The sequence below is a fragment of the Micropterus dolomieu genome, linkage group LG08, assembly GCF_021292245.1.
Source record: "Micropterus dolomieu isolate WLL.071019.BEF.003 ecotype Adirondacks linkage group LG08, ASM2129224v1, whole genome shotgun sequence".
NCBI lineage: Eukaryota > Metazoa > Chordata > Actinopteri > Centrarchiformes > Centrarchidae > Micropterus > Micropterus dolomieu.
In genome coordinates this window covers 19635119-19662614 of record NC_060157.1, presented here as the reverse complement: position 1 = coordinate 19662614, position 27496 = coordinate 19635119, and the positions used below count along the sequence as shown (strand labels likewise).

Here is a 27496-nt window from a genome sequence, read left to right as displayed (position 1 = left end):
TTCCATATACTATTCTTTTAATTGATTCTTAGATGTTATGTATTACACAGAAAGTAATGTTGAAACAAAGTCAGTACAAGATTTGCTTTAATCTGTCAAATCTGTTTCAGATGTAACAAAGAAATTGAACTCAAATTAAAGTTTCTGCTTATCTTCATAATATTAGTACAAACTTGGATTTCTTTTACACACTTCTTGTTAAACTAAAAAAGGTTTGTAAATGTTTTGGAGAGTGTTATGCGTAATCAAAGAACATGAAACTTACACAACCAATTAGTTAACAGGTTATAAAAGAAAACATTTCCCTATTCCTGAATTTATGAGTCAATGGGTCAGGAGATCTTGTAAACATTGCCCTTTACTCTTTCTTGTTTCCCCACTTGGCCATCTTGTTGTTGACAGGAGTCTTGATGAATCTGTTTGACTTCATGTAGGCAGCAATCTTCTCCAGAGCCTATGATGATATTAACAAGCATTAAAAAGCAGTGAGTTGTATTCCTCTACTGACATGACAAAACATGTCATACACTATTTACCTATATACAAAACACAGAAACACAAAAAGATGATAGACTGCAGGACTTCCTATTTCCTGAGGATGTGTTGAGCCTTCTCACCTCAAAACGGTCTAATAGATCTTTGAGGTTCTTGAAGTCATCCAGGCAGGTAGGTTCAAACATCCTGTGTTGATCCAACAGCTCGTACATAATGAAGTCCACAAAAGTGATCTGTTGTAAAGAAAAAGTTATATTAAATGTCGGGATGCACTGAATGTTCGGTGTTCGGCCTAACAAGTCAAAAGACCGAATAAATTTTACCGAACAATTACGTAGACATGTTAGCAGCATGGAAGCATTTTAAAGTGTCAGAGAAAGATGCAAAAATCGCTGTTTGAAGACACTGTTCTGCTGAAATGTCTCCTAGCACATTCACTCCATCTATGGCCTGACCCGCTTTGAGTGTTTTCTGTAACTCGTTTGTGAGAAGGAGATTAAGCTAGACAACGTTGCTGCATGAGAGTCCTACCTGAAGAGAGGCTGTGAAGTATTCATGTTGCGGGATACGAGAACCACATACAACATTATTTATCAAATTGGGTTGGATTTGATGAATTTAGCGTGAGGATACACATGTGACAACGTCTGCTTTTCAAAATAAGGCGTCTATACAGGATAGAAATAAGATTAATTGGATTATATTCACAGAAAGTATAAAACATATTACATGCGTCCATTAAAAGTAAATGGATAGACCCACCCAGTCTGTCCAAATTCTGTGGGAACCACTGAGTAAAAAGCACATTTGACTATTTAATTTATGCAATGGAAAGAAAAAAAGAAATGTGAAAAATTTCAGATTTCGGGAAAGTTTTTTTCTCAGTTTCGGCCAAGAATTTTCATTTCAGTGAATCTATAATTAAATGTGTTGAAAGCAAAACAAAAGCTCAAAGTAGACTTTAAAGCTGTACAAATTAGTTTTATATTAGTTAATAATAGTTGCATGTAACGTGAAAGTGGTTGTACATTGACAAACCCACAGATTCATCACCCAACTCAGTTCTCACTCAGCTTTATGATGCGTTTATAAAGCTGAGTGATTTATAACCCCAACCATTTTCAGAACGAATCAACAGCAGGTAGCTGTTGCAGGAAACAATAAATCTACTGTACACTACTTGCCTGGCCTAAGGAGAGCATCTCACAGCACAAGACCCAGTTCAATTTCTCAAACTCCAAATGTTAATGTTGCCCTGTGTGTGATGGCTGTGTAAACGGGCAATTGTCTACTAACACGTTAATATATCAACTTAATAAAAGTTGAAATTAGGTCAGAGGTATGTCATTTTCAGGTTGTTCTGACCCCTAGTAGCCAGTAAAAAACCTGAGTAATGCAGTTTTAAAAATGACTGTACCTAACATATGAAGCCTCCCATGTTTTAGCGATGACTTACCTTGTCACCAGCAAACCACTTCCTGTCTCCCAAGAAGTCTGAGAACTGCTTCAGTTTTTCTGGCAGCGCCTTAAGGTACCCTGGCTTCATGGTGTCCTGATGTCAGGGTGGTGATGTTGGCATTAGCAGAGATTCAAAGGTGTAAAATGACAAATTCATTGTCATTAAATGTTTAATGTAGTACTCACAAGGTCAGTGTAGCACATCATCACGAAGCCATTTCTGAAGTCCATTGTCTGGTTCTCCATGATGTCCACACGGATCTTCTCATCTTCTGTCTCTCCACCTGTGATGACATCAGATAAGAGAAACACACGAAGAAAGACTGAGATACTACACCTTAAAAGAGACTGTGAAACTTAACCACTGATGTTTACATGAAAACACTGTGGTTCATTTGAAGAGTTTCCAAAACAAAATACGCCCATTTGGGAAATAATGGTGGATATTTTATTTTGAAATTTTCACAATGAAACATAAATAACAAACAAACATGTCTCATTTGAGCAATATATTCACAGTATAACACAGAATACTTACACAAATTGTGCTTACGAGCAATGTATCTCATGATAGCATTGCTCTGCACAATCTTCCTGTCTCCATCTTCCAAGTACGGCAGCTATGGTGAGATGTTAAATCACAATATTATTATTAGTTTAGGTTTTAAACACCTGCTTTACACTTAACATACACTTAATATTCACACATTAAACTCTTCCAAAAGGTTAAAGTCACTTACATTAGGAAAGTCCATCCCAAGTTTGGGTTTTTCGTCAAACCAGCAGCTCTTGTCATAGTTAGGAGCTGTGTGAGAGAGATGTGGGTTAGATAATTTAATGGGTATGTTGCATGGAAACACCACTTTGTTTAAAATTATAACAGCTGTTTATCTGTTAGTTGAACAGGTAAGTTACCTTCACCACAGACATAAAACTTGTCCTCATACTTAGTGCCGGTGTACTCCAGCAGCAGTCGGATAGGCTGGGCGAGCTGTCCAAAGAATCAGAGAGGGGTTAATGATATTTCAGCTTTTCTAACACATTGGTGTTCATGAGACACGAGGTTTACACATGGATGTTTGCAGATGACATGCATTTACATTCATGCGGTAAAACGATTACCGGTAGTTGATTATTCGACCGGCAAAATTTTATAAATGACAATTTACCAATAGATTTTTTCCAGGGCTTTTTAAAAAAATCAATTGTACTGTTTATGTGCATTTTGTGACATCACATAAATGTAAGTGCTTTATCAAGTAAATATACAGAACATCCATCCATCATCAACCACTTATCCTGTGTACAGGGTTGACATTGTGCGAAAGGTGGGGTACACCCTGGACAGGTCGCCAGTCTATCGCAGGGCAAACAACCAGTCACACTCACATTCACACCTAAGGACAATTTTGGAGACACTAATTAACCTAGGCTGCATGTCTTTGGATGGTGGGAGGAAGCCTGAGACCCCGGAGAGAACCCACCCTGACACGGGGAGAACATGCAAATTCCACACAGAAATGCCAGGGCAACTGGGGTTTGAACCCACAGCCTTCTTGCTGCGAGAAGACAGTGCCATATTTCAAAATGTGAAGATTTGCTTACTTTAATATAATTCTAACCTTGGGGTTTCATATCTTGGTCCAATAGCTTGATGTTAACCATTTAGACATGAACTTTCACCATTTAATAGCAGGACAGGTGATTTGATTTCAATCTATTCATAACTGAGCAAGCTATTTCAATGTCGAGTCGCATATTTGAAGACTTGATACTTGCTTGACTAATATAGACTAAAGACTCGACGTTGACTTGGTGTTCATGACTTGAAACTTGACTTAGACTTGAGACAGATGACTTGAAAATGACTTGATTTTTTAAATAGATACTTGCATTCGCTCATTCCAACCTTTGCGCATAATCCTGCAACCATGTGTGCTTCACGTTAACGTTAGCGGTCCGGATCTCCGTAAGACTGTTACATGCAGTACAACACAGACATTCAAGGATTATGTTGTGACGATGACGGTAGGAAGAAAAGAACAGCGATGTGCAAGGTTTGCAGCTCAAAAATCAGTGACACGACCACCACAACACCCAACTTCATCCGTCTCTACAGAAGCCATAAAGGAAGGTATGTTACGTGACTGCGGCTTTTTAGCTAACTTAACTTATAGGCTGGTGGAACGCATAGAAAGCTAGTGTTAGGTCCAGACAATCCAATCCAGTAAAAACATTTAGTCCAAAACACATTATTCCATCAATAAATCCCCAGGGACTGCTACGGTTTCGTTTCATATTTGCCAGCAAACGTGGCTAATATGTCATTGTAACCGTAATAACTCAGATGTAAACAAATGCGATATCTTGTATTCAAACTAGCCGCTGAACTCTGACCTTTCGAGTGACACCAAATCCGACCCAATAGGAGCTCACATGTCCCTTTCACAGCCTACAATAGCCAACAAGAGCCCGTGCTGTAAGGAAGGGCCAGCCCCTATTATTTCATGGGTAAGCCAAGCCAATTGCAACCAATTTTTGCTGATGACTGGTACTTCATGTAGCCAATAAAATTCTGAAAATAATGATATCCAACTTTAAGTAGGAAGTTCATGATCTATCAGCAAAAAAACACATCGGCATCAATCTATGGCGTGATGCAGCAGCAGCTGCTTGCCGCCAAGGGGCAGTGTTGTTTTTGCAAAAAATATGCCGAGACAAAGAAAAACCTATGCAAAATATTCATTTTTCATGGTATAAAATTTAAAATTGGACTAGGTAAGGCTTTATGCTGTGGTCTCACAGTCGTCTGCATGGAAACAAAAAAATATATTACTTTAGTGTGTTTAAACTTATATTAAATAAATTCCAGTAGCACTTACAGTGATTTTGACTTTTGGGTTAGACACTTCAGAGTGTTATCTTTCAGAGAAGCCCCAAAACCATGCATTTGCTCCAAATGGTTCAAGAACTGCATTCAATTAACTTTGGATATACCTTGACTGGCCATTTAAAACGAATTGTACAGGAATGGTAAGAACTTACCGTTAGTGACACATGTTTCTATATTTTTCTACCCCATTACAATAATCAGTGAAGCCAATAGCAGACTAAATAAGAGAAACACCTTTGTGTAGAGTTCAATATAGTTAGAACAGAAACACTCACTGTATCTTCCAAAATGATCACACAGTTGAATTGCCACCTCTTAAACTGTTTAAACAAACTGAATTCCTACGAATTTTATATGACTTGACTTGTGACTTGCTTGACTTTCTACACAGTGACATGCTTGAGACTGTAAGGTTAAGACTTGAGATTGGCTTGTGATTTGGACTTATGTGACTTACTCCCACCTCTGCTTATAACAATGATTTGCTCAGTTGTCTTTTTACTTTTTAAAATGTATTTTCACAAAACACTACACTATTTATACGTTAATGGCGGTGTGTTGAGATTTCTATCAGAGTTTGAAATGGGTCCGATTGCACTTTTACAACTACGCCCACAGAGGTAGGTGCGTTGGACAGACTTGCGGTCTCTAAACTTCATCGTCATCTTTGGTAACTTTGAGTTAATAATAAGCTCTTCTATATCCATCCCAAAAATTAGGAGTAATCGAGGCTTAGACCCGGAGCTATTGAAGGTAACAGCCGCGAAAACCCACCAATGTTAAATATGAAACTAACTTGTGTGCACAAATGTCTGCACAGTAAAGCATGTCGGTCCCAGTGCATTTCTTTTGCCACTTGCAAGTAGCTAAGTTGCTTCATTTATATGCACATTTGGAGGTCCATTTTTAAAAGATATTTCCCCTCCAACTCTACAGCTCTTTACTTATATCCACAGGTAAGTTAGCATTGCTCATTCATAGTGAACAAGCCGCTTGAACGCCAGTTAGTTAACGTAACGCTAACAGTTAACGTTACTGCTAATTTAAAACTGGTTAGCCAAGTTATAGCTTAGCAGCTACAGTCATTGCTTCCGTCACAGATATTGATAAAATCTGAGCACGTGCACGCCCTAACGTTAATTTGCAGTTATGGTTTTACCGAGCGAGACTCCGTCAACACTTGTTCATAAAACACTAAGTTATGTAACAAAAATGCAAATTTCCGTAATGCCGCTACATACAAACTGTGAAGAAGACGGCTGAACCTCACTTACCCCACGAATATCCCAGTAAGCCAGTTTCATTGTCATTTTGAGTCACTTTCAAAATCCAAGTGTCTGTCAGCGACTCCTGCAGCTGCTGTAAAACCACGGTCGGAGAGGGAGAGAGAAGGAGAGGTAGGCTGGTTTCTTTCTGCAGCTAGTGAGGGACAGACGGAGGAGGGGGGCGGGGTGAACCGGGCGGGTCACACAGTTGATATTCTGAACCGGTTCTTTTGTTTCGGCAATTATGTAACATTTACGTGATGAATGTGAAAACACGATAATCTGGTAGGCAGCTCTGCTTCGCATGACCTGACATAAGAAATGTGTTATTGTGTATGGAAATCCTCTCTTGTTCGAACAAATACAGAGTCATGTTGAGGCTGCAAGTCTAGACTTATCCATGACACAGAGAAACAACACTGAATGCTACAATTTAACCGTACTACAATCATTTATGCAGGGATTCTTAAATAATCCTTTTATATGGGTAACCTGCACACAAAAGAGTTGTGGATATTTAAGAGGGTTTTGCGCAATAAATTTAAAGATGAAACTTCACTTTGACCTCGGAATTTGTAAAACAATACCAACTCAGTCCAGTTACTTCCCATATCACATGGTCTTCGGCTTCATCAGCAGATATAATTCCTTCAACTGTCTGCTATTATATCTTCATACACAGCACTTTCAAGCGTGACACAGTTGAAAGCTCTGGAAAAAGCTGGTAAGTGGACATTGACTTAGGATTGTTCTGTCAAAAAAGGTACCAGTGCAGTACTGAGTACCACAAATAAGGGCTATCAATTAACTCATCAATCAATTTTTGATTGTGTAATGAGTAACATGCAAATAATAATGACAAAGTGGGGAGAATTTGCCTACTCAGTCAGAAAACATTGAAAATCGATGTTATTTAAAATGATCCATTACAGAAATGCATGCACATCTTTACATCAAAGAAGCTGTAACCAACATTGTATTTATATTTTCACATGACAAAAAACTCAAACAATTAATTGTCATTATTACTCTGAGCTATTACTTTTCAGCACATCAACTAATTGACGGTTAGGCTTATCGTTGTAGCACCAGACACACTAAATACCCACACAAATATTAGATTGTATATACATATATCATACTATTAAGCTGCTATTAATAAGGTTTACTGCACAGTGTGTGTGAGCTAAGAATTCACTCTTTTCAGCCAGACCTCAATTTTGAAAAGATGGAGGTTTGTATTTGGTCTGAATTTTGTGTTGAGCTTCTTGCTCACTTTGACCCACATTGGAGAGAAATGGTCTGAACATGGACACACCACACAATGCACTCTTTGTTTCACCTCTTTTACTCACTCACCCGCACTTCCCCTGAACCCATACTAATTATCAACTGCTGAAACTCAAACAGAGCTTATTTCTCTAAATAATAAATATCTAAATAAATTATTTTCTCACTCTTTTTGTCTTTATCACTTGTGTCACCTGCAGTTTTCAGATTCAGAAGACATTCATTTGATTTCTGGGATGTATGAACTGTAGCAAGTCAAGCACTCCAACATGGACAACATTTATTTTTCTTACAACACATATAATTCTCTGGAAGGGACACTTTTGAATAGCAAGAAATAGGCCTACGGATAACATCAGGACCCAAACTGAAGGCAGGAGTTTGAAAAGGTTTTGTCAAGTTAAATGACTTGCAGTTCTCTAAAATGTGTTTAATCACGAATTTGGCACTGGTTGAACTTGTGCAAGGAGTGAAAACTGAAGGAACACATCATGCATGATTCACTGTACTATGACTCGGAAATGTATGCATTTTAAATATGTTTGTAAAAGACAAATGATATCAAATCAGAGTTGCAATTCAGACTGTCAGTAGAAACAATGTCACAAAATAAGAGCTACTATAAAGAGATGCACACCAGAAACAAATATTGACATGCCTTCATGCAACCCTACTGTTTCACTGTAAAAAAACAACATGAATATGACACTGAAGAGCTGTAAATATGTTGTTAATATAGCAAGAAGGCGAAGGACAAGTTTTACAGCATGAGGTTTTGTCCTGTGGATAATTAAGCACATAAAATGTGACCAAACAGACAAATCTGACTAAGATCTTTGCATCACATGTTAAACACATTTTGCTGCAAAAGTTCATGATTTGGTAAGTAGTCAGGGCCGTAGCCAGTTTAGAAATACTAAGGTCATCAGTCGTAGTCTGCCTCACCCACTACTCCCCTCAACACCAAAAAGTACTTGATTTATTCAGTTATGATATGGTTTCAATGAAATGCCTGTGGATTGGTTTGTACCAGCTTTATGTTAATCCAGTATTTTGTGTGTTAAGCTGTTCCTGAATTCTCTGTAACTACTAGACTATTAAAACTTAAGAAATGTCTGAGCTAACTAGTAAAGAGTTTAGTAATGAAACATCTTCAATACCGTCAAATCAAAAATAACAAAACAGGATGTGACTGTTGCATCACAAGCTGTAATATAACTTCCAAATATAAGTTTAAGGAGGCCCAACAATATTTTAAACTCAACAGCCAATACTTTGTAAATGTAGGTCCTTTTTATACATGCATATGTGTCAGGGTTCATGATATTAAGGAAGTTTTAAACGAATGTAAAATATACTATAACGCTGACCTAAACGTTATTTGCAGGCTAATGTTAGCTTTGCCAGTTAGCTCAGTTAGTTAGACATGTCATTTAGTCTGTGTACACATTTTGTAACAACTAATCTCTATGTTACCACTAGTATTTACCTGTTTTATGTTGTTATTGTGTAAATCTCCACTTAGTAAACACTTATGTTGTAGCAACAGCTAAAGCAAGACCCCTTTGAAAGCAACTAAACTCTAACTAAAATAACTATCTCAGAACTTTGTCTCTGCTTTCCCAATGAGTACCAGGTTATATGGGTCCCTCCAGGAGACGTGAAAGGACATTTTTGGGAAATTACAGACCTATAAAATAAAGTGTTAGTGTTTTATCACCAAAAATGAAGGTCTAAAAGCTGTTTCTAAGCCTTCTCCATGCTGCACATTTGTTCATTTTGTTGGGCTAAAAATTAAACACATTTAAATGCATGGACTTCAAAAATACCCTCCATGTGTACGTTTTTAACTGTAGAACATAAACTCCCTCAAGGTCACTAGAACCCTGAAATTGCTAAAAAAGATATTAATAACATGACCTCAGTGTCCTCAATGGTAGCTACAGCCCTGTGTGTAGTAGAAAATTGTTCCAGATTGTCTTCTTACTTTTATCGGTCAGTGTTGGATCCAGTTTATACGTTTTATTAATGGGTTGAATCTTGAATGTTAATAGTACTCAGTGCTTGTTACAGGAAAAATACAGACTTTGAACAGAAACTCTGACAAGATGTAGCCACAAACCATGAACATATAATTTAAAAATAAATAGATCAAGAGACATTGTGAAATCGCCATGATAAATTAAACAAAGAATGACTCGATGAAACTAAAGGAAGGAAACACCTTGGGTACACGGATTGTAGATCCACGCTCATATTGCCACAGTAGCAACAAAGCTTATCTATTTCACAGGTGTGATATGTTGATATGCAAATCTGTACAATGTCCTGATATGAAAACAGGGAATGTAGCAAGAATTTATTTTGTATTGTGCCTCATGTTCACTTCTCTCCCTGCACAGCTCCCATACACAGACTCCCCTCCTCCTCGATGGTCTCCAGCTCATCTGTGCGGATGGCCTGTGTGATTAAATTCAACTCCTCACACATGGTCTCATACCGGTACGCCACACGGATGTCAGGAACGTTGGTGCGCCTGATGTCATTACTCTCCTGCCCCTCTTTGATGTAGTTTGGGCCAAGCCAGGACCTCTTTACCTGATCCAGAAGAAGAGTCAAGAGTCAAATCAAACTGTCTGAAGAACAGACAGACAGAAAAGGGAGCGGTATGGTTGTAGACAGTAAAATTGAATAATGTATACTCTGCTTTAAAGATAACCTTATGAGAGAATCCGCTCATCAGCACACTGTTTCTGGCCAGCTCGCACATGTCACAGGAGCTCAGCTTCCACACCTGAGCAGCAATGCTGTACTCTTCCATCAAGGGCTCCTGCACAGAGCACAAAAGAAATATCACAATTAAACATGCACTGCTTGTTGAAGAAATTTTATTTTATATATTAAATATTAAAAATTTGTCTTGCAACTGAACAGTCTACATATACTACTGTTTTTTATTATTATTATTATTAACTTTTTATCGATTAAATTGGTTGATTTGGCAACACATGGAGGTAACAGCAAGTGCATTTTAGTAATACAAGTCCCAGAGTTCTGTGCGCATTCACCAGCTTTAGTCCAGCGCATGCATGCGTAACTTCCTGTGAATTCCTTGTGTGTGAACACACACTTTCAATTCGACGCAGGAAAAGCAGACTATCCAGTTTGCCTTCTTGTTTAAGGACCTATTAAGTGTCTAATTAATTCTTTATTGAAGACAGGTGTGCAGAAGAAGTCAGCCAATTAAGCTGTGTTAATCATGTCGACAAACAGCAATTACAACACAGTTATTCCACATGTTTGTCAGCTTCATGAGCCTAATTAGAGTGGTCAAGATGTAGAGCATTTCTGTTTCAATCAAAACCATTTATGATGAAATACAAGGTCAAACTTTCTCTTACTTCATGCATATGTATTCCTTTCTATTCCAGTACCATTCTTATAGCATTTTGCTTCTACCATATTCCCCATTCAAACAATTTAAGGCTTAACTATTAAACTCTAAAATGCAGGCTGTTACAATTGTTTGACTGGCTGTGTACACTGACCTTGGTGAAGTGAAACTGCAGAGGGTCGTCTGTTGACAGAGAGACCATGAGGCCTCTGGACAGGTACTCAGGCAGAGGGTTACGATGGTAGCTGAGGAACAGGCTGTTATTGCTGAGAGGGGACATGGCGATACCTATCTGGGCCAGGTAGTACACATACTGCAGCACAGGAGCCTGGAGGAACATAAGGCATAATGTTGTACTAAACAATCACTGCTCTAGGAGTAAATTAATACTGCAGATTAGCCAAGGACTGGCATTTTTTTTATTAATTGTGTTTTTTATTAATTTAATTGTGATATTGAGGTCACACCTTCCTGAGCAGCAGCCCGTGGGAGATGTTCTCAGACAACATGAAACCAGACACCAGGTGATGGATCGGCCCCGCCTCCCCACAATGAGGACGTAGGACGAGCGTGTGAAACCCTCGCTGCCTGGAACAAAGAAGACACTAGGATATACTAGAATACTAGGAGGATGACTTCAACAGTGTTGTTTAAACAATCGGGCAAAGTATAGTCTGCATAAATGAACATTCATCACTGTTCTCCAGTGACTCAAAGATGAGACAGATGAGGACAGCCATGAAACCATAAGCATAAGAATGTATTTTCTGGTTTGTTACCCTTTGTGCTATAGTAACATGGAGCTAATTTGGAAGCAATACTTCAAAAGTGCATGCAAACACGCACAAACTGTGTATGTTAAGAAGGTTTTTGAATTCTGATTTAATTGAGGTGAAGTGGGACAATTTGCTATCAAATCAGTTCAGGAAGATAAACTGCAATTTTGGTATAAAAAAACGAAAATTGTGTTTTATTTAAAATGTTAGTGTTAATTAGGTCAATAGGCATTGTATTATGTGACAATGAAACCTCTAGGTTGGGGCAAAACTATTTTCTTCTATATTTTTCTTTTATCATAATTGTGAAAGCATGAGAGATACATATTTCTACCCAACCCTTTATTCTTCCTATTGATCTTAATTAATATCTAAATTGAAGCTGAGAAATCTATGAGAGTTAAGAAAAGTCTCTTAGTGTACATGCTGTGGGCACCTAAAACATAAAATCAGTGAGTGATGACATTAACAAAAACATATTATGGCAGCCACTTGGACTAAGGTGTAGTCACGTACTTGCGCAGGTGATTCAGCACAGTCATGTTTGCATACATATAGTAGAGGTAGTAGGAATAGGGCGGGTTGTCCTCCTCAGTCCAGTTGACTGGCAGCGGACTGTCCAAGTTGAAGATATGTTGCTCTGGTTTTGACTCGTCATCCACGCTGTCAAACCCCACAACCTGTGTGAGGGACCAACACGAGATCCATGAAACCCTCTGAGGTCTGGCTACATTGAATAATATATATTCATGATTCCACAGCAGAGACTTCATACGTGCTGAAGGAAGAGGTGCAGCTCCGGGTGGCTGCCGGGATTGACTGTAACCTCGAACAGAGGCGTGAAGATATTCTCCAGCATCTCTTGAAAGTTGCACAGCTGTTTCTTCGTGTGGTAGACGTCACTTTGAGAGAAAAATGCAAATCAGGAAAGTCAGTTGTGCGATTATGGTTGCAAGGATGAAATGTTACCTTTCCTGGTCTTGTTTTACTCATGTACCCTGCAGATATTTTAAAGACGCTTGGCGTGGAATGATGTGGCTGTATAACTCAATAAGTGCTACTCACTGGTGGAACCGTAGTCTGATCTATTTATTTAGGTAAAAGTAGAAATATCGCTGTAAAAACAAGCAAATAAAGTCATGCATTGTACACATGTATAATAAGCAACAATCTGTATTAAGTATTAATTATCATTATTTTTACGTATATAATTATTAGGAAAAGTGTCTTTACAAAGGTTACAGGCCTGTTTCCTATGCAAGCCTGTTACTGACTGACTAACTGACTAACTGGGTAGCTTATTCTACAACAAATCATCATATATTGCATGTGAATCACATGTTTTGTATGTGTGATGGCCTGGGGCCTTAGGACTGCATGGCGTTGGCCTGCTCTCTTCTCTTGTGTGTTTTCAGGTCTTTCTTCCTGTTCGGTCGGACACAACCACCCGGTCAGTGATTGCGGCTACCTGTTTAAGTCTTTAAAAACCATGGTGAACCCAAAATGGCTCTATTTTCCTCCTGATCTCCCTGGAAGGCGGGTGCCTTTCAGGAGCTCCTTTTTCTTTTGGTTGTTTTTGAGTATGTTGAGTTTGAGTTTAATTGTAAGTTGAGTTATCTTTAATAAATGCTGGGGATAACATATAATTGAAACATGTAAAGTAACAACTGACTATAGTTGTCAAATAAATAGTGTAGTAAATTGTACAATATTTCATAGAGGACTGTATAAAGTGACATAAATTTGAAATATCTAAGTGCTTGATTAAATATACTTTCATATTTCCCACCGCTGGGGTTACTCACAAGAGTCGTGGCACTTGCACAAGCCAGCGCACATTATTGGAGTAGACCATATGTTTGACAGCCCACTTGGCCAGTTTGTCCCACTCGTCTCTTGAGCGCCCGTAGATCGACAGCCTGAGCTCCACGTTCTGGTACTTGCTCTCCTCCAGGTCAGCCATCACCTCCTGAGAAGCAGTGACACAAACAGTCAGCAGAGGGCATCACCGCCTCACACAGTCATTCTGCAGGTGTCAGCGGCAATGACAGCGTTTCAGCTACTAGTGAGCACCTTAATAATGTGACCAAAGTATTTCCCCTCAATGTAGTTGTCTGTTTTGATGAAGATCTCTCTCAGGATGGACTCGCCAATGGGATTGTATTTGGCATTGAACTTGTCAAACCGGTGGAAAGTGTTACGGTCCTGCAAAAAGAGTGGAAAGACCGTGTCACTGTGATTCAAACAATCTCTTAACTGATGCTGCTGTTTGATTGTATCAATATTTGTCATTTCAACATCTCGGTGCATCTTTTAACCAGGCAGCACTTTTGAATGGATTAGCTTTTTACCTATCCTCTATGGGCGTTACTTACTGCGTGCATGTCCAGGGTGTCCACGCTCAGGTCAAAGGCTGTCAGGTTCATGCTCTCAAACACCTCCATGAGCGTCTGACCCCTGCCTCTTTCCACATGAACGATCTCTTTAGGATACTTCTTCATGGCCCTTTTGATAAAACGCAGAAGGTGCTTCTGGTTCATACAGGAGGACGCGTGAATGTGTGTGTCCACCTGTAAAATGATTCAGACAAACAAAACAAAAAATTATATATTGAAGTCTGCTTTTGGATTACAAAAAAATAAATGTGATAAGGATTAGTGGAAGCTCTCAAATTCACCTTACGGATATTGTAGAAGTCTCGATGTGGGACTTTCTTCTGTGCTGCCAGCTCTTTCATCTCATTCAGCAGGATATGCATCTGGAACTTGGAGCTAAGATACTGCAGACGACGGTAGCAGAAGGACTTTCTGTGACAAAGTGAAGCAGATGGTTTAAAAAGGAAAGAGACAAGAAGGTCTGGGGGTAGTCTTATAATTAAATAAAATCAATAATGCATGATATACACACTGTTTTGTATTCAAAAATAAGGAAAACTTACACGGGTCCATTGATAATGAGGGCCATCATGACGTTCATATCAGCGATGTACTCCTGCAGGTCTGGATATGGCAGGTCCAGCTCTGTGCTTCTGTGAGCAACATTAAATCTTAACCAGAAAACTCTCCGCAGCCAATACGATGTGTGAACTGAATCTAAAAACCGACAAGCCTCCTACCACACAGAGGACTACAAGTTTAAACATGCATGTATTGAGTGATTCGTCATAAATATCTCACTTTTCCATAATGTTCCTTGTCGTGTACACATGCATGACACCATCCACCATCTTGCAGCTGTAACCCATGTCAGGGGGCATGCTAGCGGGGTCCTGGTTGTCATAGGGGTGCGTTTTAGAAACAGGTGGGTGCACTGTGGCATCTGAGAGGAGACAGAATGTGGCACTGTGTCACTGCTTTGAGCGAGGTGGGACTATGGTCTGATTTTAACAGCTTGCACGTTGTAACAGCCTGTTCAGGGGTGTGTGACAGATGGATTGTGAAATATGGGGGTGTGCCCGGTTATGTCTTAATGTGAGAGTACCGCACATGACACTGAACATGAGTTATATTTCCATATTAACATTAGATTACAAATTATTTTAGTAAGGTCAGAGAGTAATCTGGAATAGAGCTACAAATAATCACTATTCTTATTATTAGTTATATATTATTGATAATATATAGATATATAATAATAATAATAATAATAATTATTTATATATATATATATATATATATATATATCAATTTGGATAAAGATAAAATAGCAAAAAAAATACTTTAACAGGAATACAGGAAGAAAAGAAATATATATATATATATATCTGAATTAAGGATAGAGGTTGCTGTACAGATTGTAAAATTCTTTGAGGCAAATTTGTGATTTTGGGCTTCACAAGTGGCTTCACAAGTTGATTAAATTATTTTTTCTTTTTTATAAAATGTCAAATAATAGTAAAAAAAAATGTCCATCAAAAGATTCCAGCCCAAATTTGTTTTGTCAAATACTCAGAAACCCAAAGATATTCAATTTACAATGACAGAAAACCAAGAAGAGCAGAAAATCTCATATCATATAACCAAATTACTTAAATACTTTAGGATGAATCAATTATCATAATTGTTGGAGAGTATGAGGATGTTAGTGTGGGCTGTAGATGTGTATATACCTGCAGTGGCTGTGGTCTCTGGTAACTCTTCCTCACAGATATCAAAGTCCAGAAGAGGCCTCTCACTCAGCTCCTGCAGGTAACGAGCGGTGGTCCTGCAGAAACTCTGCAGCGACAGACCCATGTACTTCTGTCTAATGAACAGAGCCTTCACCACACATTTGGCAGCATCCAACAGATCTGTGAAGGGGACCTGACGGAAGAACAATAAAATGGAAAGGAATGAGAAGCAAAGAAAAAGGAAGGTGTCTTTTTGAGGGTGGATGTGTTATTTAAATGTGAGAAACAACACACAAAACATTCTACTAAGAAATACTTCTACTGTCTTTTCTAATTCTCCGTGCATTACTGCAGTGACTCTGACTTACCCCGCATTTCTCCTCTCCAGAAATACTGACCCGCTGGTACTCTTTCTCTGGAACTAGTTCTCTATCCTGCAGGTCAGGGAAATAGCTCTGCTCCTTCATGTATCTAATGATAGATCAACAAATATAGGCCTTAAATTATTTTCTATTCTGGTAGATATTGAAACACATTCTATGGATGAAGAGATCACTTTTGCATATAACCAGGGGAAACACTCACTCGAGATCTGTGGCACTGTCAGTTTTCATGAACTCCTGTTTGGCTCGCAGGAGGATGTCGGGTTCAAATCTGAAAACAAAAGGCTGAGCTCACTTGGTGATAATCAGTGTTAGACTCTGGATCATCAGAACAAACCATGTGTTTGTAAATTAACTAATAATCTTCCTTTCTCCGCATTTACTTGACATCCTGGCTGATCTGTCGCTCAAGGCGATGACGTCTCTCCTCCAGCTGTTCAATGGGGCTGTCCTCTGGGAATTCATAGGGGGCGCTGCGCATCTCACTCTCTGCCAGGGTGCGAGAGAACAGCTCCTTCACACAGACACGCATACAAACAACATTTTGAATGTCTACACATCTAGCCACAAGTATGTTTAAAATACAAATAAATCTTAATAAAGTTAATAATGGAGCACAATCACTGAGCACTAACCTCAGCAATCTCCTTGTACTTCCCATCCATGGATGTACGCAGGTCAATGGATTGTTTCAAGGCTACGGGGATCCCAGGCAAGGAATGCTGGGAAGTGAGGAGGTGGCGGGCACCACGGAGATCAACTGGAGATAAAGAAGGGGAGTAGGAGGGAAAGAGATCTTAAAATGAGGGGTAGAAAACTATGCATCTTTGGAAGTAGTGAAGAATGCATATTAATCCAAGCTTTATTTTGAGACTTAAGAAAAGATGAACGGCACATTAAGGCCTCAGTGTCTTCTAATGAGAGTAGTCAGACAAGTAACTACTCATTTCAGTTACTCTAATGACACACACAGCATCTGATTTCAGTTCAGCAGTTCAGAAAGATGATGAATCCGTTCTGCTTGCAACAGCTGTATCCAATTAACTGTCAATGCGCTTATCAACCTTTATAAAAAAGAATAAATATTCAAATTTTACCCAGCATGGAGAGAACTCTTTCTTTATCATTCTTCATTCCTTCAACGTTGAAGTAATTCACAGTGACCAAAACACTCTGCAGAAGCTGGTTATTCCTCCGTCAGTGGGCCTTTCCACAACAGTGGAGGTCTGAGCTCAGCGGCTGTTTGTGCCTCAAGACACAATGGACCATTCAGGTGGAGAGCCCATCAGCACATACACCGGCTAATACGCTCCATTGTTGCCATTGCAAAACTCATGTTTTTATACAAACCCAGTTGTCATGGAAAGGCAAGAAGGGAAAACGAAGGGGGATGGCCACTGAAAAAAACACTTTTGACAAGGACAGCTGTGAGTGGAGCGATGAGGAAAGCAGAGACTTTCCTCTGTGAGGAACAGAAACAGTAAGGAGAGACAATGCCTTCACTCCTGTGTCTCAACCACCCCTGGGTGTATATTTAGCAGTCTGCCTGCAATGATATTAATCTTTCCCTTGAAACTACGCACCTGCCACTGAAATATTCATCATCCTACTAAATATTTGATCCTGTGTGTGTATCAATGGGCCTGTTGTCTGGCAGTATTTATAGACCACAAGAAGGTCACAGAGGGTATACTGTATGATACCTGCAGTCTGTGTTGTCTTTCTACTAAATCTGCATTGCACTGTCTAAATTAAGAGTTAGATTTATTTAACACAGCATGTCTGAGTCTGTCTGCTCTTTGGGGACAGAAAAGGAGACCAGAGAGGCCAATTAACTAGGCCAATTAGGACTCAACAAGATGCATCATTAAAAGATATAAAACCACTTGGTGAGGCAGACAGAACGGTAGGTATAATGGGAAAAAGAGGTGATGGCGTAATTATTGGGCAGACCACAACTCACCACGTGTTTGTCACCTTCTGCTTAACACTGTCCAATCAACACATCCCACTCAACGCGCTAAGTATCTCGGACTGAAATTATGTGGTCCTTTTGACCCTTTTGACCCGAGCTTCAACACTGAGGTTTGAGTCTCAGTAAGTTAAAATGAATGGTAGAATGATGATGTAGAAATAACAATGCAATTTAACGTGCAAAGAGTTCACCTCTATCTAAACAACCAAAGGAGGACTTTAAGGAACATGCAATTTTAACCAAATGAGAAAACCTGTTGAGCACGTTCAGTATCTTATTGAAAATTAAATAACTAAATCGGTGAGTTAGTTTGAAAATAATTTCACTCTCTAAATTGTATATGGTACATTTAAGTACATATTTGGAAAACATTAATAATAATAGTAATTCGAACTTTTTTGGAGAAGGAAAATTCTATGAAGGGTTGCAGAAACTGTAATTGCATGTATCATCTAACAGTATGAACATAGATTAAGACAGTGCTTCAGTTGTCATAGTGATTACAAGGAATGCAAACAGGCGGCTTTAAAAGTTGTATTTTTCAGTATTATTTCAATTTGAATTTAGTACTGAAATGATTGATGTGTTAATTGACAGAAATTAATCAGCAACTATTTTGACAATTGAATATACAACAAATTTTTTTACAGAACATTCCCTGGTTGCAGCTACTCATTGTGAGGATTTGCTGCTTTTTTCATTGTAAATCTAATATTTTGGGGACAAGACATTTGGAGACTTCTTGTAGGGTGTTAGGAAATACTGTATAATGGATGGGCATTTTACAGATAAATAGTCGCAGTCTATTCAGTAGTGAATAGTCTTTAGTTATAGCCCAAGTCCAAATTTAAATGCAAAAGAACAAAGGTTGTCAGCAAACATTATGGAAAAACCTCTCCTGGACACATTTGGATCATTTAAGAAATAATACCATCAAAATATTACTAACTACTTCCCTCTATCCAAAGCGAGCTTGAATCAAGAAAAATGAGAAACCCATGCTGTGAGGCCAAACTGTCCTCCAGTCTCAGTCACAAAGTCAAGCCACAGATCGATGTCCCTCTGGTGAGCACGTCTATATAATGTGATGGCCGGCTAACACGTTATCTCTGCCGTCGGTTTGCGGCCTATCAGTTTGTTGTGATAACAGTGGACACTGGTGTGGAAGGCAGGAGACGACCAGCGGCAAGGACATCCATGCTGGGCCACAGTGAAGCTGAGCCTAGTCAAGCCTACCGGGCCTGGAGCTAATCCCCTAATGGCTGCTATATTTGGATCAGTAGCATCTACGGTTACGTAACAACTCATCCCCCCACAGTTGGAGAGCAAACCACTCAGAAATTAATAACAGCCATGTTTCACTTAAACATATACTACATAATCTAGTTGGCTGACATTTTTTTTTGATCTAACAGGAGCAGGTGGAAAGCAGCATGAGGGCTTACTGTGACACAACATGAGCAAAACAGAGTATCCACACACTACCAGGTATCTAATACAAAAACATACTGAAACAAAGACAATGCAACACACCATCTTCAACGGCTCATCGTTCCATGTTGCAGCTGAGCCTCAAATCGAGGTCGAATAGTGTCAGCTTGCCGAGCAACTTCAACTGCATGCATATTTCAAAAGCAATATAGTAGAGTACAGAGAGTCGTACATTCAGTCTGACTCAAACCACATGGTGCGGTATAAAAGGTCCTCAGGGATGGAATCACGAGTGGAAAGTCATCAGAAGCCTATAGGCCAGAGGGGAGCAAGAGATCAGGGGTTAAGAGACATCCTTTGGAACTTCATCTGAGGTGCTGCTTTTTTTAACGTGTCCTAACTTCTCAAAGACAGAAAATAATCCCTGCCCTGAATGAAATAAAATGCATACAAATCCAGATGATTATACTTTAATATCAAGAGATTCCCTTTCTTTTACTCTCTCCTCTCTCTTTTTTCTCCCATCGGGCAGGCCATGCATCATCAGCCACTTATTACCTGCTTCCATTGACTATGCAGATTTGGTATTCAGCCCACAAGAAATGCCAGTGACTCACAACCTCTCTAGCAAATGTCTCACAGCGAAAGCCAGGCTTACTCACAGCTCATATGTGCAAGTCCTGCTGAGAACGCAGGAAAACCGTGCAAATATAAACAATGCAATACTGGACGTTCATTTTGAAGTGTTCAGTAAGATTGTCACGCTGATACACCACCTTAGTTCCAGTACAGATACCAAAATCATAACAGTTGTGTTACATATTATCTAATCACAAGCAGCAGTGCAAGAATGTTGCCTAAATGAAACAGACTACAACTGACTACGATTTAATTTAGGAACTGTATAGAAACAAGATCACAACCAGACATTCGAAGCGAGTATCAGTGTTTAAGAGTTTTGATACTTTGTGCTTTGAATACAGTTACGTCTGTACTAAAACACTGTTGAAGTTAAAATACTAAAAAAACAAGAAAAGTTCAGCTCAACAATTAATTCTGGCCACATATTGGGATTCTCACATCCAAAAGATAAACACAAACGCATGGCAGGCAGAATGCACCGGGGTCTAACGGCTCCTCTGCTCCTCTTGAGGATGCTTACTCCTCCAGCATCATCTCTCACTGGCTCTGCATAAAAGCTGACATTTCTCGAGATGTGTAATCAAACGCTTTCTATGGCCAGAGATGGTTTATAGTCTCTGCAACTGCATGTCTGCAGGCCGATGTTGGTATTCTTGTAGAGACCTCTTTCCTCGCTTGAATCATAAAGAGAAGAAATGCTATAAATATGAATGCAGGATGCTCACAAGTCTTGAAAAGAACCCTTTCGATCAGATCCCACAGTTGCCAGCATAGTCAGCACAATTTATCAACCTGCTCTGCTTCTCACGCACTTTTGTACCATCTCCAAAACACATGAGAAAGCTAGTTTGTGGGACAATCAATCGACAAACATTCTCCTCATCACACTCAAGACAGCACTGCTCAGGGCTTCTACACAAAGCCATCAAGGGACAGGAAGAGGAGAGTGGCAGTGAGTGTGAGACAGTGAAAGGAAAAAAGGGGGGAGGGTCAGAGAGGAAGAGGGGAGAACGTTATTTGTGCTTTTGCACAGGATGAGGGTAGTGGAGCGTACCTGTCTCCTCAGAGCCTTTGTTAACCAGCACCTAGCTGGGCTGAGAGAGGAGAGAGAGACAGAGAGAGAGGGAGAGAGAGGCCGTCCTGGCAGATTGATGGAGCATGCCAAACAGCAAATGGCCCAGTATGGCGTCTGCTGTCCTTTCAAGGTGGGTTAAATGTGATAGAATATAGAGAGAAACAAGAAAGAAACACTTGAGACACTCAAGTCAAATGACAAAACTGGCTACAACACACATACGCGCTCACATAAACACATTCACAGAGTCAAAGAGTCATGCCCTCTATTCCATTAATCTGTCCCTGTCATACATACAAAGAGCTGGTCCAGCAGATCCATGAACTGCCCCTCACATCCCAGTGTCTGCCCCCCCCCCTCCCTCTGCTCTGTGTGCGTCCTGGTTCAGGCCAGCTGTCGCTGCACTAGCTACCTCTGGAGCTGATCCTCCTCATTTAAATGCCTCTGACATCTATCTGGGACGTACCACAGGAGGGAGAGGAGGCGGGGGGGAGACGACATACATCACCGGCGGATATGTATTCTCCGGCTGTGAGTTTCTCCAACAGCACCCCCCGCTTGTCCACTTGATCCTCCGTGCTGTGTTTTGCACCATGTGTTCAGGATGTTTGTGTTGTCTGTGTGCATGTATGACAATGAAATGGTGCTTTCTCAGCGGTAAGGTTTGAGATGTCATGGTTTCTTTTTTTTTGCAGTCTGAGGGAGTTGATTGTCTAAGAAATGAGACCTTGCCTCCATCTCCTCTCACATGAATGGAATTAAAGGGCCAGCACGTTGTTCCCATTATGGTTGCATTCGTCATTTCTGGAACATGCTTTCCCAAGTCAAACACAGGACTGTGTGTATGCTGAAAATTATGAAGTAATATTAACATTTCAGTGAACAATTTCATAACACCGAATGATAAATGCTTTTCGAAATCCTTCTTTATGTCTGCAGAATGCAAGTTTCTCTGCAGTCATATCACTTTTCTTATTATACTTTTGCACTGAATGTAAATTTGCTCAACAGCAACAGCTGCATGCTTGAATTGAAAAGAATTGTTTTTGATTTTACTGAACTTACTGAATTGCACTTAGCTTCTGATTTGTGCAAGAATACATTCCATTTTTTTTTTTTAAATTTCCATTAAGCTCTGGAGAAAAAATGTCCAGTCACTGTAGATAGAATGCTGAGACATTTATCAGACTTATTCACCACACAAGGTTGCTGACGTTTAATTAGGTCAAAAAAGATTTGAAAACATCCCCATGACTGGCTTTTCAAGTGTTACAAGCTTTATAGATAACACCATGTTGAATGAATCAGTTGTTTGCTAAGACCTAATTCTAGTGGTGGACAAAGTATACAAATCCTGTACTTGAGTAAAAGTACAGATACCATTGCTTTTAAAAATACTGAAAAGTAAAAAGTACTATTAGTATGGTTATGTGTGGCATTCATTATAAACGGGTTGCCCTTTCAATAATAGTTCAAGTTACTCAGTTATATGTGTGTGTCAGTGGTGTATTCAGATGCTTTACTTAAGTAAAAGTACTAATACCACACAGTAAAAATACTCTGTTACAAGTAAAAGGCTTGCAATGAAAATGCTACTAAAGTAAAAGTATGTAAGTATAATCAGGAAAATGTACTTAACAGTAAAATTACTCATTGCAGAAAAATGTCATGTGACTGTTGTAATTGTTGAGGGGAGGCTCATTTTAACTATTTTGTGTCAGAGTGAAACTAATGATTATTTTCATCATGGATTAATCTGCTGATTATTTTCTCCATAAATCGATTTTGGACTTTCTGTAAATAATGAGAAATGCTGTCATAATTACCCAGAGCCCAGAGTGACACCTTCACAATGCTTGCTTTGTCTAAAAAACATGACAAAGCTCACAAATACAAATAAATTAAAATTATTAAAAGGAAAAGCGGCAAATCTTCAAATTTGTGAGGGTGGAACAATTAAATTCTTTTACATGAAAAATGTGTTAAATGATCTAACTTGTCGCCAGTTCATTTTAATGTCAATCTAACAATCGTGTCGGCTGTATGTTGGGTAGTTTAATTTATAAAAAAACATAGCCTATTTTATTAAGTCTTCACATGTTTTAAAATGTGTAATTTGTAAGTAACTAGTAACTTAAACTGTCAGATAAATGTAGTGAAGTAAAAAGTACAAAATCTCTCTCTGAGATGTAGTGGAGTAGAAGTAGAAAGTGGCATGAAAAGAAAATACTCAAGTACCTCAAAATTGTACTTAAGTACATTCCTTGAGTAAATGTACTTAATTTCTTAATAATTAATTCCATTGATTAGCAATGAGTAAAAGAGGCCTTTAAGCTCAATCAATATCAGTTTGTATTGAGTGTTTGCACTGCCTTATCTTCTCTTGCTCAATACTGTCTAGAGTTCAACTCAAGTTGTCTTAACTTGGAACTCAACCTTTCCTAACCCTAATACAGAATGTTTTTTAAACATTTGTACTGTTTTCTTGTCACAAATGTATTTTTTCATTTTTAAAAACACTAAGTAAAACAGTTGGGCCCTGTAGTTCCTAGTTAATGTTACTCAAACAGATGTAAATAGAGAATTTGTTGACTATTTTCAGCAGCTGGTGCTCTAGTTAGTATTTACAGCAGGAGGACAGTGAACATGGGATCAAGTCAAAATAAGCTACAGTTTACAGGGACTGTCTTGTATTCCACTAAATTTATGGGGTCATTTTGTTATTGAAATACAAGAGCATCAGCTTATTTTTAATACTGGATGGGGCATTTAGTAAGTGGGGTTCTGGGGCTCCTCCCCCAGAAAATTTTAAGCATTTATTTCCTGATTTCTGGTGAGAATTTCTGGTCCTAGTTTGGTCTTTTCTGCACCAATTTATGCTGGAAATGTTTTATTTATGTAAAGGAAAACACAAAATTCAAGTGGCAGGAAACAATTCAAAATAAGGCTCTCAGGCATTCTGTGTTGCTTTCAGATAGCCTATGTTTTCTCCTTTAGATTAACCTTTCTCATTTAATATCATCCCTGCTGAGTCAACACAGATGGTTTAGTCTTCCCTCCTTTTTTCTGTCTTTAGTTTGGGGAAGTAACGTCTTTAAATGTGTTTGTGGCACCTTTTTCACGTCAATGATAAATTAATTAATTCTAAGTCAGTAATAAACTCCTCAACGTTAATAGCTCCTCTGTTTCAGCAGATTGTCTGCTCATGTTCAAAACTTTATGCACATTCAGAATCTCCCCCACATATCTGTGTCCTCTGACATTTCGAGAAAAAAGGCGTAAGCCTAATATTAGGACACTAATGTCATCATTTAATGACAATTTATTTTATTTTACTATCTGTGCTACACGCTGTGCATTGCGTTAGACACAGGACTGGATGAGAGCAGGAGGTGCTCAGGTGGAAAACGCTTGATGAACACGTGATCAGGTAGACGTCTCACCACAAATCCACACAACTTAAGCACTTCTGATAAAGTGCAGCTCACAGTCTCAAACAGAGCTAGTTTGTGCCTCAGTTTTTAATGTTACATTTGTAAAGTTACATTGCAAAACTCTACCTGTTCCGATTGAGCTTGGGCACAAAGCCAGAGGTGGGTCCACTTCATTACTGGCTGGTGTCGCATCTGGTAATGGATGCTGGACGCTGGAGGCTAAGTTGCTTTCAGGGTAAGTCCGACAGCGGTATATCCCTTGTGTAAATGTGTAACCACTGCGATAACAAGGCTGTCACGGTGTAGGCCTATACCTCAGAAAAATTAAAGCTTTTATGGGATATTTTGTACGAAAGCCCTAAGCGGCCATCGATTCATATTTTTATTTTTCCCCTGCTAACGAGATAATTATCTCATGATCTAGTGATAACGACTGTTGTTTTCTCGTAATAACGGGATTATTTTCTCCTGATCTCGAGATAACGAACCATAGCTGAATACAGAGGTTGGCAGGTCTTCACAATCTGAAGACCATGGCCCTGTCCCAATATCCACACTGTGCCCTAAGGTCTTCCTAGCAGTGGACACTTGTTGAAAGTGAACTTGCGAGTAAGTGCGCAAGGGCCCGAAGCTGTGAAGAGCAGAATTGGGACCGTTTTGCACACATCACTATCTACGTCACTTCTGCTGTGATCAGAAGAGCAAACATGGCGCTGGCAACTGACAACTTCCATTTAAATTTGTGTGAAAGAAATGCATTACAAAATCATGCCTAACATATACCCTACTAACCAAATGTTGTCAAAATTTATAGATATTGATCAAAAATGTGAATTCTGCAAAGATGAAGACAAGACAATTCTGCACTTATTTTTTGATTGTCAATACCGTACATACATTGGGATTCTGGGAAAAACTTTTAGATAACTTTGTAACTCAAACTAATCATTTAATCAAACTAGAAGCCAAGGATGTAATACTACACTATAAAAACAAAAATTTAAAAATCTGTAAAATGGTGAACTTACTTATCTTATTTGGTAAGTACCACATCCACAAGATCAAGTTCTCAAGATCCCGACCATCATTCGAATTATTTAGAACAGAATTCAGAATGTATTGTGAGTCTATCCAATTTATAAATGACAATAAATGTGCCTATACAATTACTTTGTTACAGTAACTATCTATAGAAATGTAATGTTATACTGCCTTTAGTAATATGCAAATACTTTCGTTTTGCACCTTTTAATTTTCTCTACATTTATATTTTCATTTGTTATTCCTATAGTTTATATATTTTCCTTAAATTATTTACCAGAATGTTTATGATGTTATTTTTACTTGAATGTAATACCTCATATAGTGGTGGTGGTTTTGTATGTTCAATGATGGAAGATACTCACACATAGGCCTACCTGTTGTGTTGCCTAACCTTGTTGACTTGTTGTGAACCAAATAAAGATTTTCATGAAAAAAAATGAAATAAACATGGCGCTGGCCGCAGTTGCGGTCTTCGCGGTACTCCTGCTAAAATTGATCACAACAAACCACCAGTTTCTTACCAGAAGAATTAGGTATATTCTAATCAAAAATCGATTTACACTTAAAAAGAAATTTCTTCTTCATTTGTTTATGCTCTTGCCGGATTCCTTCTTCTTCGGAGTTTTCCCGGCAACCAGCACCATAGCAACCATTTTGCTCTCCCATTGGTTAGCTGTTCAAAACGTCACGACACTACAAGGATTCTGGGTAATAGCCCATAGCAAAGTGAGGTCTGATGCACACTTGAGAAAGGGGTGCATTAAGTGCGCTGATGATCACCCCTGGAGAACAACATTAGAGGATCGGGACACCCTAAGGTCTTGCACCCTTTAGCAAGAACGCGCATTGAGGAGCACAACGGGCGGAAGTGTGGCTGTTGGGACAGGGCCTATGAGTCTTGTGCCTTACCAACTTAATCAGTGACAATTAAATCACGTTGAAATTACCATTAAGAGATGTTCTTGCCAACCCCTGTGTTAAACTACAGTTTTGTTATCTCGTTATCACGAGAAAGCAACAGTCGTTATTGCCCGTTATCACGGGAAAACGGAGTAAAATAAAGATATGAATCGATGGCTGCTTAGGGCTTCCGTAGTTACGAATTTTTTGTGTAAACTCGCTTTAAAACTCGTCTTGATCCCCAAGGGCACCTCAACCACCCCCAAAATATTGTTTCCAGCGTCCCCCGTCATCCTCTGAAGGCCCCCATTGGTAAACACTGCACCAGATCATCAAAATCTGTCTGACTGACAAGGTCTGGCTATTGACAATTGAGCGAAAAAATTAGCTGACACGTGTTTGGTATGCTACTCCGCAGCACATTTTTTATTCCACCTAAAAGGTCACCCTGGCAGTCTGTCACTACCAAAGTTATAAAAATCCAAAGGGCCACGTAACACAGGGGAACGTAACACTGACTGACAGATCACAAACTATAAACCCAAAGTCCCCCACTCCATAAATGATTCTCGCCTGGCAAATGAGCTGAACCAGTTCTACTGCCACTTTGAGAGTCAATTTGACACCATCCCCTGTGACTCCTCTGCTCAGCTTCAGCCTCAGTCCACCACTTCTTCCCCCCTCTCCTCAGAGCTGGCCAGCTCCACCCCCTCCCCTCCTCTCTCCATCACAGAGAGGGAAGTCAACGGTCTTTTCAGGAAGCAGAAACCTCGCAAAGCTGCTGGGCCGGACTCTGTCTCCCCATCCACCCTAAAGCACTGTGCTTTTGACATTTTTAACACCTCACTGGAGACATGCTATGTGCCAGCTTGCTTCAAAGCCTCCACCATCATCCCTGTCCCCAAGAAACCAAGGACCACTGGATAAACGACT

General features: G+C 39.3%; 2 protein-coding genes and 1 long non-coding RNA gene across 9 annotated transcripts; 1 reads left to right on the top strand and 2 right to left on the bottom strand.

The window, feature by feature from the left end:
• Positions 1 to 70: 70 nt before the first annotated feature.
• Positions 71 to 6279, bottom strand: LOC123974975 (glutathione S-transferase Mu 1-like). The gene is made up of 8 exons (XM_046056054.1): positions 6121 to 6279; positions 2869 to 2944; positions 2694 to 2758; positions 2492 to 2573; positions 2140 to 2237; positions 1952 to 2047; positions 618 to 728; positions 71 to 454 (listed from the first exon to the last, which is right to left on the bottom strand). Exons 1-8 carry the CDS (start codon positions 6154 to 6156, stop codon positions 359 to 361), a joined length of 660 nt encoding a protein of 219 aa, XP_045912010.1. The 5' UTR covers positions 6157 to 6279; the 3' UTR covers positions 71 to 358.
• A 1385-nt stretch (positions 6280 to 7664) lies between these two features.
• On the bottom strand, positions 7665 to 26253 carry ampd2b (adenosine monophosphate deaminase 2b). Of its 6 annotated transcripts, none has more exons than XM_046056049.1 (18): positions 26026 to 26253; positions 16698 to 16822; positions 16446 to 16576; positions 16265 to 16333; positions 16048 to 16150; positions 15680 to 15872; positions 14748 to 14889; positions 14510 to 14599; positions 14249 to 14378; positions 13947 to 14141; positions 13645 to 13776; positions 13377 to 13540; positions 12347 to 12473; positions 12088 to 12251; positions 11263 to 11383; positions 10950 to 11123; positions 10121 to 10231; positions 7665 to 9999 (listed from the first exon to the last, which is right to left on the bottom strand). In XM_046056049.1, the coding sequence occupies exons 1-18, from the start codon at positions 26027 to 26029 to the stop codon at positions 9784 to 9786; spliced, it is 2391 nt and encodes a 796-aa protein (XP_045912005.1). In that variant the 5' UTR covers positions 26030 to 26253; the 3' UTR covers positions 7665 to 9783. The 6 variants fall into 6 exon arrangements, with proteins under 6 accessions (XP_045912005.1, XP_045912008.1, XP_045912004.1 ...); XM_046056052.1 differs by having other exon boundaries at positions 26038 to 26253; XM_046056048.1 differs by lacking the exon at positions 26026 to 26253 and adding an exon at positions 25648 to 25685.
• On the top strand, positions 17515 to 19994 carry LOC123974976. 2 transcript variants are annotated; one of them, XR_006825977.1, is made up of 6 exons: positions 17515 to 17542; positions 17872 to 17968; positions 19006 to 19102; positions 19188 to 19328; positions 19453 to 19525; positions 19739 to 19994. It is a non-coding gene; the product is annotated as an uncharacterized LOC123974976 (long non-coding RNA). The 2 variants fall into 2 exon arrangements; XR_006825976.1 differs by lacking the exons at positions 17515 to 17542; positions 17872 to 17968 and having other exon boundaries at positions 19000 to 19328.
• Positions 26254 to 27496: the final 1243 nt, after the last annotated feature.

What these genes read in the sequence shown, in the direction of transcription:
- LOC123974975 (XM_046056054.1), bottom strand. Translation starts at nt 6,156, where the DNA reads ATGACAATGAAACTGGCTTACTGGGATATTCGTGGG. An exon ending in GTTTTATGTCTGTGGTGAAG is followed by an intron (nt 2,759 to 2,868) that starts GTAACTTACCTG and finishes TCTCTCACACAG; the next exon opens with CTCCTAACTATGACAAGAGC. An exon ending in AGTGGTTTGCTGGTGACAAG is followed by an intron (nt 729 to 1,951) that starts GTAAGTCATCGC and finishes TCTTTACAACAG; the next exon opens with ATCACTTTTGTGGACTTCAT.
- ampd2b (XM_046056047.1), bottom strand. Translation starts at nt 17,196, where the DNA reads ATGAAGAATGATAAAGAAAGAGTTCTCTCCATGCTGG. An exon ending in AGTACAAGGAGATTGCTGAG is followed by an intron (nt 16,577 to 16,697) that starts GTTAGTGCTCAG and finishes GTCTGTGTGAAG; the next exon opens with GAGCTGTTCTCTCGCACCCT. An exon ending in GTGCTGAATCACCTGCGCAA is followed by an intron (nt 11,384 to 12,087) that starts GTACGTGACTAC and finishes TCTTTGTTCCAG; the next exon opens with GCAGCGAGGGTTTCACACGC.